The sequence below is a fragment of the Aspergillus costaricaensis genome, assembly GCF_003184835.1.
Source record: "Aspergillus costaricaensis CBS 115574 unplaced genomic scaffold BO79scaffold_41, whole genome shotgun sequence".
NCBI classification, from domain to species: Eukaryota; Fungi; Ascomycota; class Eurotiomycetes; order Eurotiales; family Aspergillaceae; genus Aspergillus; species Aspergillus costaricensis.
Window position 1 is genome coordinate 171,301 of NW_020291841.1, and position 13,150 is coordinate 184,450.

At 52.3% G+C, this 13,150-nt stretch overlaps 6 protein-coding genes across 6 annotated transcripts; 2 read left to right on the forward strand and 4 right to left on the reverse strand.

The window, feature by feature from the left end:
- Window positions 1-431: 431 nt before the first annotated feature.
- Window positions 432-4,031, forward strand: BO79DRAFT_275704 (bifunctional cytochrome P450/NADPH--P450 reductase; the record flags this gene model as incomplete). Its single annotated transcript, XM_025687694.1, has 7 exons — window positions 432-483; window positions 545-625; window positions 685-964; window positions 1,041-1,899; window positions 1,983-2,503; window positions 2,533-3,106; window positions 3,157-4,031. The coding sequence occupies 7 exons, from the start codon at window positions 432-434 to the stop codon at window positions 3,979-3,981; spliced, it is 3,192 nt and encodes a 1,063-aa protein (XP_025535218.1). The 3' UTR covers window positions 3,982-4,031.
- Window positions 4,032-4,616: 585 nt separating this feature from the next.
- On the reverse strand, window positions 4,617-6,491 carry BO79DRAFT_275719 (uncharacterized protein; the record flags this gene model as incomplete). The annotated part of the gene is made up of 5 exons (XM_025687695.1): window positions 4,617-5,256; window positions 5,324-5,669; window positions 5,744-6,102; window positions 6,158-6,226; window positions 6,301-6,491. The coding sequence occupies 5 exons, from the start codon at window positions 6,489-6,491 to the stop codon at window positions 4,617-4,619; spliced, it is 1,605 nt and encodes a 534-aa protein (XP_025535219.1).
- A 284-nt stretch (window positions 6,492-6,775) lies between these two features.
- Window positions 6,776-8,125, reverse strand: BO79DRAFT_259349 (putative acetylornithine aminotransferase; the record flags this gene model as incomplete). Its single annotated transcript, XM_025686359.1, has 2 exons — window positions 6,776-7,597; window positions 7,676-8,125. The coding sequence occupies 2 exons, from the start codon at window positions 8,123-8,125 to the stop codon at window positions 6,776-6,778; spliced, it is 1,272 nt and encodes a 423-aa protein (XP_025535220.1).
- A 295-nt stretch (window positions 8,126-8,420) lies between these two features.
- Window positions 8,421-8,906, reverse strand: BO79DRAFT_202933 (uncharacterized protein; the record flags this gene model as incomplete). Its single annotated transcript, XM_025681679.1, has 3 exons — window positions 8,421-8,596; window positions 8,654-8,763; window positions 8,815-8,906. 3 exons carry the CDS (start codon window positions 8,904-8,906, stop codon window positions 8,427-8,429), a joined length of 372 nt encoding a protein of 123 aa, XP_025535221.1. The 3' UTR covers window positions 8,421-8,426.
- A 252-nt stretch (window positions 8,907-9,158) lies between these two features.
- Window positions 9,159-10,603, forward strand: BO79DRAFT_248215 (uncharacterized protein; the record flags this gene model as incomplete). The annotated part of the gene is made up of 1 exon (XM_025685694.1): window positions 9,159-10,603. The coding sequence occupies exon 1, from the start codon at window positions 9,173-9,175 to the stop codon at window positions 10,601-10,603; it is 1,431 nt and encodes a 476-aa protein (XP_025535222.1). The 5' UTR covers window positions 9,159-9,172.
- On the reverse strand, window positions 10,455-12,854 carry BO79DRAFT_202939 (Zn(II)2Cys6 transcription factor domain-containing protein; the record flags this gene model as incomplete). Its single annotated transcript, XM_025681680.1, has 8 exons — window positions 10,455-11,191; window positions 11,243-11,340; window positions 11,395-11,573; window positions 11,630-11,803; window positions 11,858-11,887; window positions 11,946-12,538; window positions 12,625-12,744; window positions 12,798-12,854. 8 exons carry the CDS (start codon window positions 12,852-12,854, stop codon window positions 10,643-10,645), a joined length of 1,800 nt encoding a protein of 599 aa, XP_025535223.1. The 3' UTR covers window positions 10,455-10,642.
- Window positions 12,855-13,150: the final 296 nt, after the last annotated feature.

Consider the following 13,150-nt stretch of genomic DNA (forward strand, 5'->3'; position numbering starts at 1 on the left):
GTCACGGAAGATTTCAGGATCTTCGAGCTGTCTTCCACCCCACAGCAGATCAGTACTCCCTTCACCCATAACTAACGCGACAACTTCTGGGCTACGCGTGAATTTGAGGTTTAGTGTACGACAGTATGGGCCTCCGCGGGGCGGTCGAAAACAGCCGACGGGGATTTTCTCGAGTTACGCTGCATCTCATACGCGCGGGGCCCGCGGGTTCCTCCTCATGCTGCCTTGGTGGCTTCTTGGTTACAGCCTACGGCAGAATAAAAGCAATTGGTTCCTGTCGAGATAAGAAAGCCTGGCTCGGCATGTGGACGAGTAAGTTGACGTGATATCGCTTCCCAAACACATATTCTAAGTGTCGCAGCTTACCCCTGAAAATCCGGAGAGCTAACACCAACACGGCCGGTACCATCAGCTTGGGTTGCATAGGAGATATGCCAGGTACAGGGAAAGAGAGCCAAATCTGCCCAATTCCAGGGCCACGCGGTACGCCGTTACTCCTAGAACTATGAGATATGGACAAAGTAAATGCCTAACTGTACTCCAGCCTTGCCCATCATCGGCAACCTATTGGATATAGACCTCGAAAATGGTACTATGTCCTTTCTAGAACTCGCAAAACGTTACTGTGAGTATAGATCTCCCCACAAGGAGGATCGCTCATGAACGCTGAACCTACATCTGAAGATCCGATCTTTAGGATGACATTTGCGGGACAAACCTCGATTGCTATAAATAGCGTTGCTCTGACTTCGGAGCTTTGTGATGAGACCCGCTTCCACAAGCACGTTTCATCCAGTCTGGAAGCACTGCGCGCGGGTACAAACGATGGTCTATTCACTGCCCGTGACGATGAGAAGAATTGGCAGCTGGCTCATCGCCTGCTTGTCCCGGCATTTGGGCCTCTTCGCATCCGCGCCATGTTCCCTGAGATGTGTGATATTGCGCAACAACTCTGCATGAAATGGTACCAAAATATACTATGTTTCCCTGGTCCCCCTCCGCACATGTGATCTGTCTTCTGACAAAAATGGTCAATTCAGGCAACGGTATGGTTCCAAGCGACCATTGAACCTAACGGATGACTTTACGCGCGTGACGCTGGACACCATCGCGCTATGTGCGATGGGCTATCGATTCAACAGCTTTTACTTCGAAGGAGATTTTCACCCATTTGTTAATAGCATGGTCCGTTTCCTAAAAGAGGCAGACATGCAAGCGACTCTTCCCTCTGCTCTGAACCGTTTCCGTTTCCGTGCAAAGAAGAGTTTGAAGCTGGATGTTGAGGTGATGCGCAAAATTTGCCAGGACCTCATTAAGGACCGACGGGAATCAAATCCCCGGACCCGAAACGACCTGCTGGATACCATGATGAATGCCAGAGATAATGTGTCTGGAGAGGCCATGACCGACGAATCGATCATCGATAATATGCTGACCTTTCTAGTAGCAGGGCATGAAACGACATCTGGGCTCTTATCTTTCGTGTTGTACTACTTGCTGAAACACCCGATTGCTATGGCCAAAGCGACCGACGAGGTCGATCGTGTTGTTGGAGGCCAGGAACTTACAGTGGAACACCTGTCCAAACTAAGATATTTGACTGCCGTTCTTCGCGAGACCCTCCGGTTAATGCCCACAGCGCCCGGCTTTTCTGTGACGCCCTATAAGACGGAAATCATTGGTGGTAAATTCGAGGTCAACCCGGGAGATTCTCTCGATATCTTTCTCGCTGCGGTGCATCGTGATCCTGACGTATACGGCCCTGATCCGGATGAGTTTCGACCGGAGAGGATGCTAGATGAAGACTTTCAGAAGCTTCCTGTGAACTCCTGGAAGCCATTTGGCAATGGTAAAAGAGGCTGTATCGGGAGGGCGTTTGCGTGGCAGGAGGCATTGATAGTCAGTCGGCCCATTCGCTAATTTCATTGTTGACCACTGCGTCAGTTAGTGTACGTTCGCAAGCTAATCTCGGCCCAGCATAGATCCTCGTACTTTGTCTACAAAACTTCAGCATGAGCTTAGTGGACAAGGACTACGACTTGCAACTCAAAGAAACGCTTACTATCAAACCAGACAATCTGTGGGCCCATGCTACACCACGACCGGGTCGAGAGATACTCAAGTCTTCATTACTGGCAGCACCAACAGTACCGCCATCCAGTAAAGCTTTCGCGGCCAGGACAGCATCTGAGGCTTCCATTCCAGCTACAATCCTTTATGGATCCAACAGCGGAACTTGTGAGGCTCTGGCCCATCGATTGGGATCAATTTTGAGTAGCAAGAAGCCTCTCAGTTGTCAAGTGAAATATATGGACGCATCCATCAAGGACGAGTTGCCGAAGTCCGAGCCGGTGCTAATTATCACCGGATCTTATGATGGAAGACCGCCTGCAAATGCGGCACAGTTTGTCGACTGGCTTACTGGGATCGAAGGAGAGGTGTTGCAAGGAATCACTTACGCGGTCTTCGGATGCGGTAGGGCGGCCTGCTCTATACCTCCTTCGTCCAGGACCCAAAGTTACTGACAATAAGCTTGACAGGGCATCGAGACTGGACTGCCACTTTCCATCGAATCCCGACTCTCGTGGACACCCTGCTCGAGGAGCATGGCGGAAAGCGTATCGCTCAGCGTGGTTCTGTGGATACAGCGGAGCAGGACCCCTTTGCAGAGCTAGAATCCTGGACAGAGAAGGAACTTTTGCCGGCGCTGGAAGAAACAGTCGACCTCAGCAGCGATTGCATCCTTTCTACCCGGGTCGACACAGTTAGAGTGAATATCCGACCTCCACACTCGTTGCGTGCGGAATATGACACGGCGGTCGTTCAACTTGTCCAAGTGCTCACGTCACCAAGTACATCGAAGAAGATACACGTGGAGATCGCCTTACCAGACCATCTCAAATACGAAGCCGGAGATCATTTAGCCATCCTACCTCTGAACTCTCGACAAAATGTGCAACGAGTTCTCTCCCATTTCCGAATGGGCGAAGATAGTATCGTGTACGTCACCTCGGGGTCCGCGACGTCTTTGCCAACAGACACACCGATTTCGGTGGCCGACTTGTTGAGTGGATATGTGGAGTTGGGGCAGTTGGCTACGCCACTGGTAAGCAACCTTATCCTACATACCGACAGATGCTTATCCACGTTCGATAGAGCTTGAAAGCATTGGCGGCAAAGGCCACGGATACAGCTACCGCTGAAAAACTGCTAAGATTGGCTGGAGACGAATACATTACACACGTCCGAGAAAACCGCGCCTCTCTTATTGATGTGTTAGATCAATTTTCCTCGAACTCAATCACCTTTGAGGATTACCTTCAAATGCTGGCTCCGATCCGCGCAAGACTATATACAATCTCCTCTTCCCCGAGGTCCAAACCTGGCCTGGCATCATTGACTATTTCGATTGTCGATGAACCGAGAAACGGTACAGCTGGCCATCATCGTGGGGTAGCCTCAAATCACTTGCTGGACTGCGTCCCTGGGACTATACTCAGGGTATCCCTGAGACATCCAAGCCCAGATTTCCGTCTCCCCCCGCAGTCGTCCTCCCTGCCTATCATCATGGTAGCTTCGGGTTCTGGAATTGCACCTTTCAGGGCTTTCATCCAGGAGAGAGCCATACGGAATCAAACAGGGATCAAGCTGGCCCCCGCAATGCTATTCTTCGGCTGTAGAGATCCCTTGCTTGATGATCTCTATCGTGATGAACTCAATGACTTCGAGTCACAGGAAGTGGTGACCATATTTAGAGCATTTAGCAGAGCACCGGATCACTCCTCTGACTGTCGGTACGTTCAAGACTTACTGTGGATGGAACAATCAACCGTAAAGAGTCTATGGGAACAGGGTGCAAGGATTTTTGTCTGCGGTGGGACTAAGATGAACGAAGGGGTTAAGAAGGCGTTGTCTAAGATTGTTTCCTGCTCCCCCGACGAGTTCAAAGGTCCTCGGTATGTTGCTGAGGTCTTTCTATGAGCATCTATTCCTCATGAATTTCCGCCGTGGCATCTTACTTATAATTGTCGGAAGGCCTGAAGCCTTTTGTGGTGGTGGCCGGGTTGTTAGATTCAGTACTGTACATGACGAAATTTGACGCAATTCAGATCTCAGCATCAACGTCACAAACGTAAACTGTAATAAGCATAAACGTGTTGGGACGGACAATCAATTTTTGAAATCACAATAGTCGGTCATGATCTTATGGAGCTAAGCAAAAAGCTTGTGATCTTTTTTCTTTTGGGGCGTTTGCCTATCTCTATGATCTCTTTGAAGCCACGTTACCTGGGCTCTTTAAACCTCCAAAGACATAAAAGTAGCCTTACTGTCAAGTTTCAGCTGATTTGAGTCGAGGACTTTTGAGGCAGAACCCATGCTAACGATAGTATTTAGATGGCCACTCAGGATCGAACGCTGTTGCTCAGCTCAGCGAACGGTATGGGAGGAACGAGAGAGTTCTCATAGCCAGACAGACGCACAATAGTGGATACATAAGAAGTAGTATGTGTGAACGATAATGATGGAAGTATATGTCGGTGCATAACGGTTCGGAAGTGCTTGCACCCCCGGTAGTCACAAGCATCATATGATAGAGCCCTGACTGCGCCCATCCATCACCCAGGATGACCAGCAAGATCCGCATGATTTCTTCTCCACGCCTCCAACGCCTCCATATCTAGTCCCCTGTACGTCTTCCTCCCCATGCCCCAGTAGAATCCACACGCAATTAGGAAAGCTCCCACGGTCAGCGCAAAGTTATAATTAAACGTTTCCGCCGTCCATGCCCGCTCCGGCGGGAAGCACTCCATAATGATGAGATACAGCTGCGTGACAACAGCCAAGGTATGAATGGGGATACTCCATCGTCCGAGGCTCCACGGCCCGGGAACCCATCGATTACCCGCAACAATGCGGAAGAAGATCGGGATGATAAATGTGACCAGGCTGGAGACAACGGATAGGGAGTAGATGATCGAGCTGGCTTTGGGTGAGAGCGCGATGATGAGCACGAGGAATGTTCCCGCTCCGAGGAGACTGAGGGCGTAGATCGGGAGGTTGAGACGCGGGTGGATGTAGGCCATTCGCTCGTGCCAGGGGAAGCCGCCGTCGCGAGAAAAGGCGGCGATCTGGCTCGCGTATGTGAGAAGGGTGCCGCTGCCGCCGATGAAGCCGACGGGGACGACAATGGAGAAGAGGGTAAGAGATGCGGCTTCGCCGAGGTGGTCAAAGACTACGGTGAACAGTGGATATCCGCTGGTGGAAAGAAAATACTTAGGACGCCATCGTGGTGTGCGTAAAGGACAAGAGAGGATACACGTACGATGTATCTGCCGCCACAGCCTCCATGTCTGGGATGCAGAATGCAAAGAGCAGGCACACGACGAGGCCGGAGGCCGCGGTCGCCGCGAATGTGTATAAGAGCGATTTTGGGATTTCCTTGCTAGCATTATGGGTCTCTTCAGAGACATAGACGGGGACCATCCAGGCGGAATTAACCCAGAGAGCACAGAACCAAGAATACGGGACTGCTACCTCCGGTCCCCAATCGGACGAGTTTAAATATTCGCCGAATACCGCCTGCGCGGAAGCGAATGGACGATTCTGGATCGCGTGGGTGATTGGTAAACCGATAATGAGCATCAGAGCCTGGACCAGGATGAGAACGGCTGATGCCGCAAGGATCAGCGACAAGAGGTATGTGATGGCGGATGAAGCATCGGGAAAGAAGCCACGTACGTACCCATTGAGATATACACAAAAGCGATGCGCTCCAGCCTCAATGTCATTATGGCGCTCCAGATGAGGACCACAGCCAGCGACAGGGCCATAACCTGCGCATTGGTCCAGATCATGTCTGGTAATGCGATCGTGACGCCATAGGAGAGGGATGAGGCAACGGCGTAGGCAAAGGTGGCAGTGGAGGCGAACATGGTCAACACATTCATCCAGCCTGTAATGAACGATACGGCGTGAGACCAGGCGGGCGGTGCCAGGGCACCCGCCCACCAGTAGAATGAGCCATTGACTGGCATGGAAGAGGCGAGCTCTGCGATTGCAAGGACTTCTGGCAACAGGAGGGCGTTTGGGATAATCCATCCCCTGGACTGAGTTTAGTAACCACGCCTTGAGTTGGCAGATACGGTCTCTCTCTCACCATGATAAACCCCAGTATCCCGCATATTGGATTTGGTAGGTTGCGGTAATTAAAATGGCACTCAAGGGACTGCGAGAAGGTATACCGGCTTAGTACTGGCGCAGCAAATGGAATTTGCAGTAGAGATCAGAATAGGGTCGTACGATGTCAACGCAAGCACCATGCACATATTCCCAAGAGAGCGGAAGACCCTCCGATAGGCGACCACATAGCCAAGCTCAGCAATGATACCATCTTCTGTCTCGCCATCATCCTTCTTGGGGCCTTCTGTAGAGTGTAAATCTTGGTTGTCGACGGGTACCAGCGAGCTGCTGCTGCTGCTGCTAGGAGACATGATACTGGATGGGAAAGCTGCCAGCAGTTCTGAAGGGGACAGTACGGTGTATGGCGTTGGAAATATAGCGCCAGCTCCTTGAGCAGGTTGACCTAGCGGAGACACACAAGACTGTGGAGGCATTATCGTCACAGCATGACTATCGGAGGAGTGGGTCACTGAAGATCACTGGCGCAAATCTGAAAGGAGCCGTCGGGGCTTTTTCTTAAATTCAACAGAGCAGAATAGGAGACATTCTCGCACGACCCCATGTCTGCCACACAGCATTACTAGTTGTACTACTCCTATATTTCCTTCAGGATAGGTGCCCACTCCGCCACAAAGCGCTGCAGAACGTCCAAGAATCGCTCCACCTGGGCGTACGTATGCGCCAGATTCACACACAGAAATCCCCGACGGCCGATAAGAATGCCCTGCTGCAGCAAGGTGAAGTAAAACATTTCGCGCAGGGGAGGACCGAGCTCCCCCACGAACCCAATGCCCACTGTGCTCCCGTAGCCAACAAACACCATGTTCTCAACTCCCGCTTGCTGGATAATGGTATTCGCCTTCACTCGCAAACAATCACCCAGCCGGTTTAGCTCCCTCAGTGCCGGCTCTGTGACTAGCTCTGCGGCAGCCACAGCCGCCGTCATGGTAAAGACGTTGTTGTTAAACGTACCGCTATGGTGAAGTACGTTGCCCCCGCGCACAGCAGGGTCGAACATTTCCATGATGTCGGCACGTCCACCAAACGCACCAAAGGAGAAGCCACCGCCGAGATACTTCCCCAGGGTGGTCATATCGGGATACACCCCGAGAGCTCCCTGGAGACCATGATAGTGAAGCCGGGACGTCACAACCTCGTCGAAAATCACGACTGCGCCGACGGCCGTGGCGGAGTCGCGTAGGAACTGGAGGAACTGCACGGAGGCGGGTCGCACGCCCCCGGCCATCTGCATGGGCTCGACGAGGATTGCGGCTAGAGTTTCGTCGATCAACGGTCGTGTTTGCTCGATGTTGTCGAAGCTACCGACCACGAATTCGTGCGGGAGGTTCATTGGGTTGCCCAGCGTGCCGTGGAAACTGATCGTTCCGCCGTGATAGCCACTGTCAAATACGAGGATCTAGCGATGGAACGGGCGGTGTCAGTGGCTCGTCTGTAGTATATATCTAGTACCGTCAAGCAACATCAGGAAACGCACCTTGTTCCGCCCAGTAAACGCCCTCGCCGTGGCTAGGGCAAACGTATTCGCCTCGGTCCCCGAATTGCAGTAGCGCACCCGTTCGATACTCTTGAACCGGGTCTGGAGGATCTCTCCGAGCTGCGCTTCTTTCTCAATGACGCCACCGAGACTGAACCCTGTGGCTAACGCGTCCGTGATCGCCCGCTGTATATGCTCATGCGAGTGTCCGTATAGGCCCGCTGTGAAATCAGACACAAAGTCGATATACTCCCGGCCATCTACGGATGTCACGTACGCGTCGTGACCAGACTTTAGAGTGAGAGGGTAGGGTTCCGACGAGAGGACGGAGCGAGTATTCCCGGCCGGAAGGACATTGCAGGCGCGTTCATATGCCGCTTTGGAGAGCGGATTTGCACAGACAAACTCATCAATAAGTTGCTGGATCTGGGTGCGGATCAAGCCGGTCATAGTCGTGGGCTGTTCTGGTGTGTATTTGTGCGCTATATTGGGGGGCGAGAAAAAAAAAAAAAAGAAAAAAATGAGAGCATGGAGCATGGCTTATATAGTATCCGCGGGCACTTGTGAGACAAAGGCTTTTCTGCCTCCCCACATGGCTTACATCCGCGGTGCGAGGATGATTGATTCACATAATACAAAGCTATGTTCAAACTCAGGAAGCTCGGTTGGTTTAAGCGCTGGGCACTAAGCATAGGCTAGTCTCGCACTCTAGCATTGGTATACCATTCTTCATGGATCCATGTCACACTCATCAAGTGGAAGAGGTAAACATCCCCTTCCTATACTGCTGTTCCACATACACAACTCGCACCCCCTTCGACTTGATAATCGACATCTTCGAGCCGGTGGGAATCCACAGCATGCTGCCTGCCCTGAGCTCGCTGATCTCTCCTGTTTCTCCGTTCCTCAGCGTTAATTCCCCTATATTTGGGGTCAATGGATCGTATTGAATTCTCAAAGTCCGGTCTAGTTGCTTACCGGCTATCATGTATTTCATCTCATCCCATTCCGCTTCAAAGATCGGAGTCGGCTCGTCTAGATCGACCAGGTCCCAGACACCAGCTACTATCGGATGCGGGGCGGAAACACTAGAGTCAGAACCTTAGCTCTCTGGTCCTATAGCCTTGGAAAGCACGTACTCGGAGCCCGCGAGATCCGTATAGGCTCCGGCTCCTTCTTGCGTTCTCGGAGTGATAGCGTCTGCCCCGTTGATCACGACGATGCTTGGCATGATGAGAATATTTCTGGGGTATTGTGGCCTCGGAATCTACCTGTGGAACAGCCATTGCTCCGTATCTCAACTTGGCTGTACATTTATATCCCTCGTTGTTGGCGAGTTGCACTCTAAGTACCTTCGGATGTATGGATGCGTTGACATCATTGGCGGCTACCTTAGTGCCGAGGGAGAAATCAGCCGACGGCGACTATTTCCCGTTGACAGCCGCCGGTCATTTCTCCCTGGATGCTCCACGTCCTCCGCAGACTGTCGACCGCACGATGTTCTCCCTCTTCCCTCGCCGCAACCGGGGTCTGAAACTCAGCGGGCGTGAGAACCAGGACATCCGCTACCTGACCCACTGCTGCCGACGGACCATTGTTGCAATTGGCGAATGCCCGCAGCCCTTACTTGAAGACATCCTCCAACTGGCGTCCGAGAATGCGACTATTCTCAGCGCGCTGCTGGCCTTGTCGGCGCGACAACGCCTTTCCGACGAGGATCACGCCCACCCCAACCATCCCGCGAGAGGGTTGGCGCCCCATGCGCAGCACAGCCTGTCGTGTTGGGAAGCGCTCGACTGGTACCAGGCGACCATCACCAAGGTGCGAGCGACGCTGTCCCGTCTACAGACGCTGGGGAGCCATGTGAGCTGTGGGGATGCTGTGGAGGTCCTGTGCTCCTGCGAGCTGTTGGCGCTATTCGGATTTCCGGAGAAAGTCCACAACTGGTCGGTGCATGTGAGGGGCATGATCGCTTTTATCGAGTCGCTGGATCTCGAGCTCTTTCGCACGGTGCCGCTTGTGCGGAATGCGCGAACCATAGCCGCGTATTGGGATATCTCCGCCTTTGCTTTGAACCGGCCAGAGATGAGTCAACATACATGGCTGCGCTGGGGGATTTGTCCGCTGCCCAGGGGGCAAGGGGATGAATTTGCTGGAGACGCACCCGCAGCGTTTTCGCCGTTTGAGGTCACAACAGGGTACCCCGAGACGCTGATTACAGTGATTGCGCTTGTTTCCGCGGTCATGGAAGATGTTCACGGTGCGGGCACCGTGGTTGACGAATGGATCGCTTGCTGCATCCAAGATCTGCTACGGAACACAGGCCGGGGAGATGAAACACTGTCGGCGGACGATCATGACAGTGTCTCTCTGCAAGATTGTCCGGTATCATATTGGACCTCGCGAATGCACGTAATTATCGCCGAGTGGGAGCCACCCGCCATCCCACCGCACATATCGACAACACTGTCTCTTGCGTTGACCAACGCCTGGGAGATCATACGCAAAGCCGCACATATTTATCTAACCCGTGGTGGGTTTGCGACTAGCGTATACACACCGAGATCAATCCAGCGGGAGCGAATAAACCGAAGATTCGTCCGCGAGATGATCTTCGGGCTGCAATCGTTGATTTCTCTTGCCGAGGAGCAGGAAATCACCATCGCCAACGCCATGATCTGGCCGATGACGGTGATCGGAAACGAGATCTGCGACGATAGATCGCTACAGCGGGAGCTTGTTGCCTTGTTCCACCGATTACAGAAATATTTTCGCATTGCACATTTCAATCAGGTTCTCGAACTATTAGTGGAGCTATGGCAACGGTTTGCAGATTCTACGTCCTTGGTGGATTCGATGGAACCTCCGGCAGCCCTCAGTCTGCAGATTCTAGCCGCAGAGAAAGATCTCTCTGTTCCTCTGTTCTAGTATCAATGAGTGTCTCGTTGTGTGTGACAGACCGCTTCGTCATTCTATGAGAATGCTCAGGTCAAAATATCCATTGCGGCAGATCCTTGCCTCGGGCGCACATAGGTCGGCAATTAGTGCTTGAAGAACACTCCTGTTCGCCGACTCGGTCTGCCAAAGATCCTCATCGGGACTGAAAGTGTAGTTCCATATAGCCTCGGCATCCTCAATGCGCAGTGGTACGATCCCAGCACCCCCTTGGCACCACCGGTAGTGCATCAAAGTACGCGGGCGGATAGCACTAACAGCTGAGGTGCGAAACGCAGCTTGCGAACGATAATATGAGAGAAGCGAATGTACTTCTCCAATGATTGGTACATCGTAACGCTTGCAGTGGAGCTGCACGGCAGACAACAAGTTGCAATGGTGGTCGCTCGACCGGGCGAGCTTTACTGGTACACCGGTGCCCAGTGAGGCCCGGCTACAGTGATTTGGGATGAACTGGCGCAAGGCCATGGCATGAACTGTAGCCGAGTGGAGGATGAAAAAAACTGTTGCGGGGGACAGACAATCCAAGGATGGATCCAGGGATAAGACGGTTGGTAGAACCTACTTCGTCAGATATTTAATGGCATTTGATATTTCAGAGGTTAGACCTACATCTCCCAGGAGGATCGAATGCTCGAGCAGATGGATGAATCGGTCCGCTTCGAGGTACATGGGGTTCATCGTTAGGTTAACCAAGTCCCGCGTTCCGTCTAGGTAAATGTTAGCAGTTGGTCCGTCAGCCTGGTAGAATGGAATATTCATACGTAACATGATAAACAGTCCATGCATCCAGATCATTGCTTCAGCTTCGTAGACGTAGCTTAAGTCATCAAATCGCAACAGCGTGGAAGGAAAGCCGAAGAAGTAATCGGATAGCTCATTTTTCGCCATCAGCCATGCTCTACTACCAACTGATGGAGCTTCGATTATCGCTCGCATGCAGCTTAGTTGTTCCCAATCAGTGACTGTTATAAATGCAGGGTAGAGGACGGGTCGTACTTGGCCAGTGGATGCATCAAAGCAAAGTACGAACTATCCTCGACAGGCTGATGCTCTGTCTGGGCAGGAAGGGGGCGGCGACGAGCATGCCATACACCGTCAGCGATCTGTGACTTCACCTGCTTCTGTAGATCACAGCTGGGCTTCCTGGGATAGTGGAGAAGCGACATGGTTCTTGCAGTTTGCATTAGAAAGCCGATGCCAAAAATAAATAGCCAGTCTGCTTACGCGTCTTGAATATAAAGCGCCATTTCCGTGCTGCTTCTCCATCAGCTCTCCCTCCCCATGAGTAACACTTATGTTATCTATGACTTACCGATTCTTCAACTCGCCACAATCGTCATTCGGGACAGGAAGCTTCGCTATGTCATGGTATATCACACAAGATAATGATTGCCACCGGGCAGCAATCTCGACAAACTCAACACTCAAACACCATGTGTAGCTAGACAGCAGCAGGAGGAGAACGTTTTCAATCCCAGGTTCAGGAGCCTTCCAGGAAAGATCCTGGGTCAAGGCGAGTACACTTCTCCGGAGCAGATCCTGGCTCAACTTGCGCGGCCCAGGGACTGTATCTGGGACACGAGGATGGTATATCTCTAGCGAAAGTGCAAGTAGCACGTACCACTGGTCTGGATTCCAGACCTGACGTAGTGATCCATTGGCATGGTTCTCTCCTGCAGGATGGATACTGGCTGGCAGTGCCCCGAAGATCCCAAGCTTCCTAGACGAGGAAGCAATTTGATGTAGAAGACCGTCTACAAGGTCGGTATCTAACGATAGCTCCGATAAATCTTGAGAGGGGCCTGTTGCTGCTGCTGGTGAAACACCAGCTGTGGATGGAGAGGCAATGACCTCCTGTCCACCAGATCCAGGCCCTGTTGGCTCTGCGGGCGATTGAATGAATGCCTACGGATACGCGATATCCACCCAGGGGTCAGTCGGTCAGTCTAGCAGACAATGGAGACTAACGCATTCTAAATGGTGGCTCTCACCCGTCTGATTGACGCGGACTTTTTCGGCCGTCCCTTTGCCTGTAGAGGACGCTCGGTGACACAGGGAAGCTCCAGGCGCTGGCAGCGAGCGCATGGACTTTGGGAATCGCACTGCGTCTTCTACAAGGGGGTGTTAGACTTGAAGCAGGTTCTGTGGGCAGAAGATGACCTACCAAGAGCCAGCACCGATCGCAGGCTCGAGGGCGGGACGATAGCGTACGCAGACTCATTGTTGGAGTGGTTATCAACTTGTGAACTGCCTCCCCACCGAAGCGGGGAGCTGAATTGGAGGGGGAGGGAGGGGGGCTAAGGGGGGCCACGTGACCTTGCTGCCCTTGCCCACGAGTGTTGCTCGCTTTTTGATATGGTCAGTGATTTCAAATACCGTATACACATATTAATGGATTCCATGATCATGACTGGTTGACAGTCCGCGTTCTGATCTCGATCAAACCTTGTTACGGCCTCCAGCAAACCCCGGCAGAGAAATCACCGGCGGCATATTTTTCTTGATCTAAGTATATAG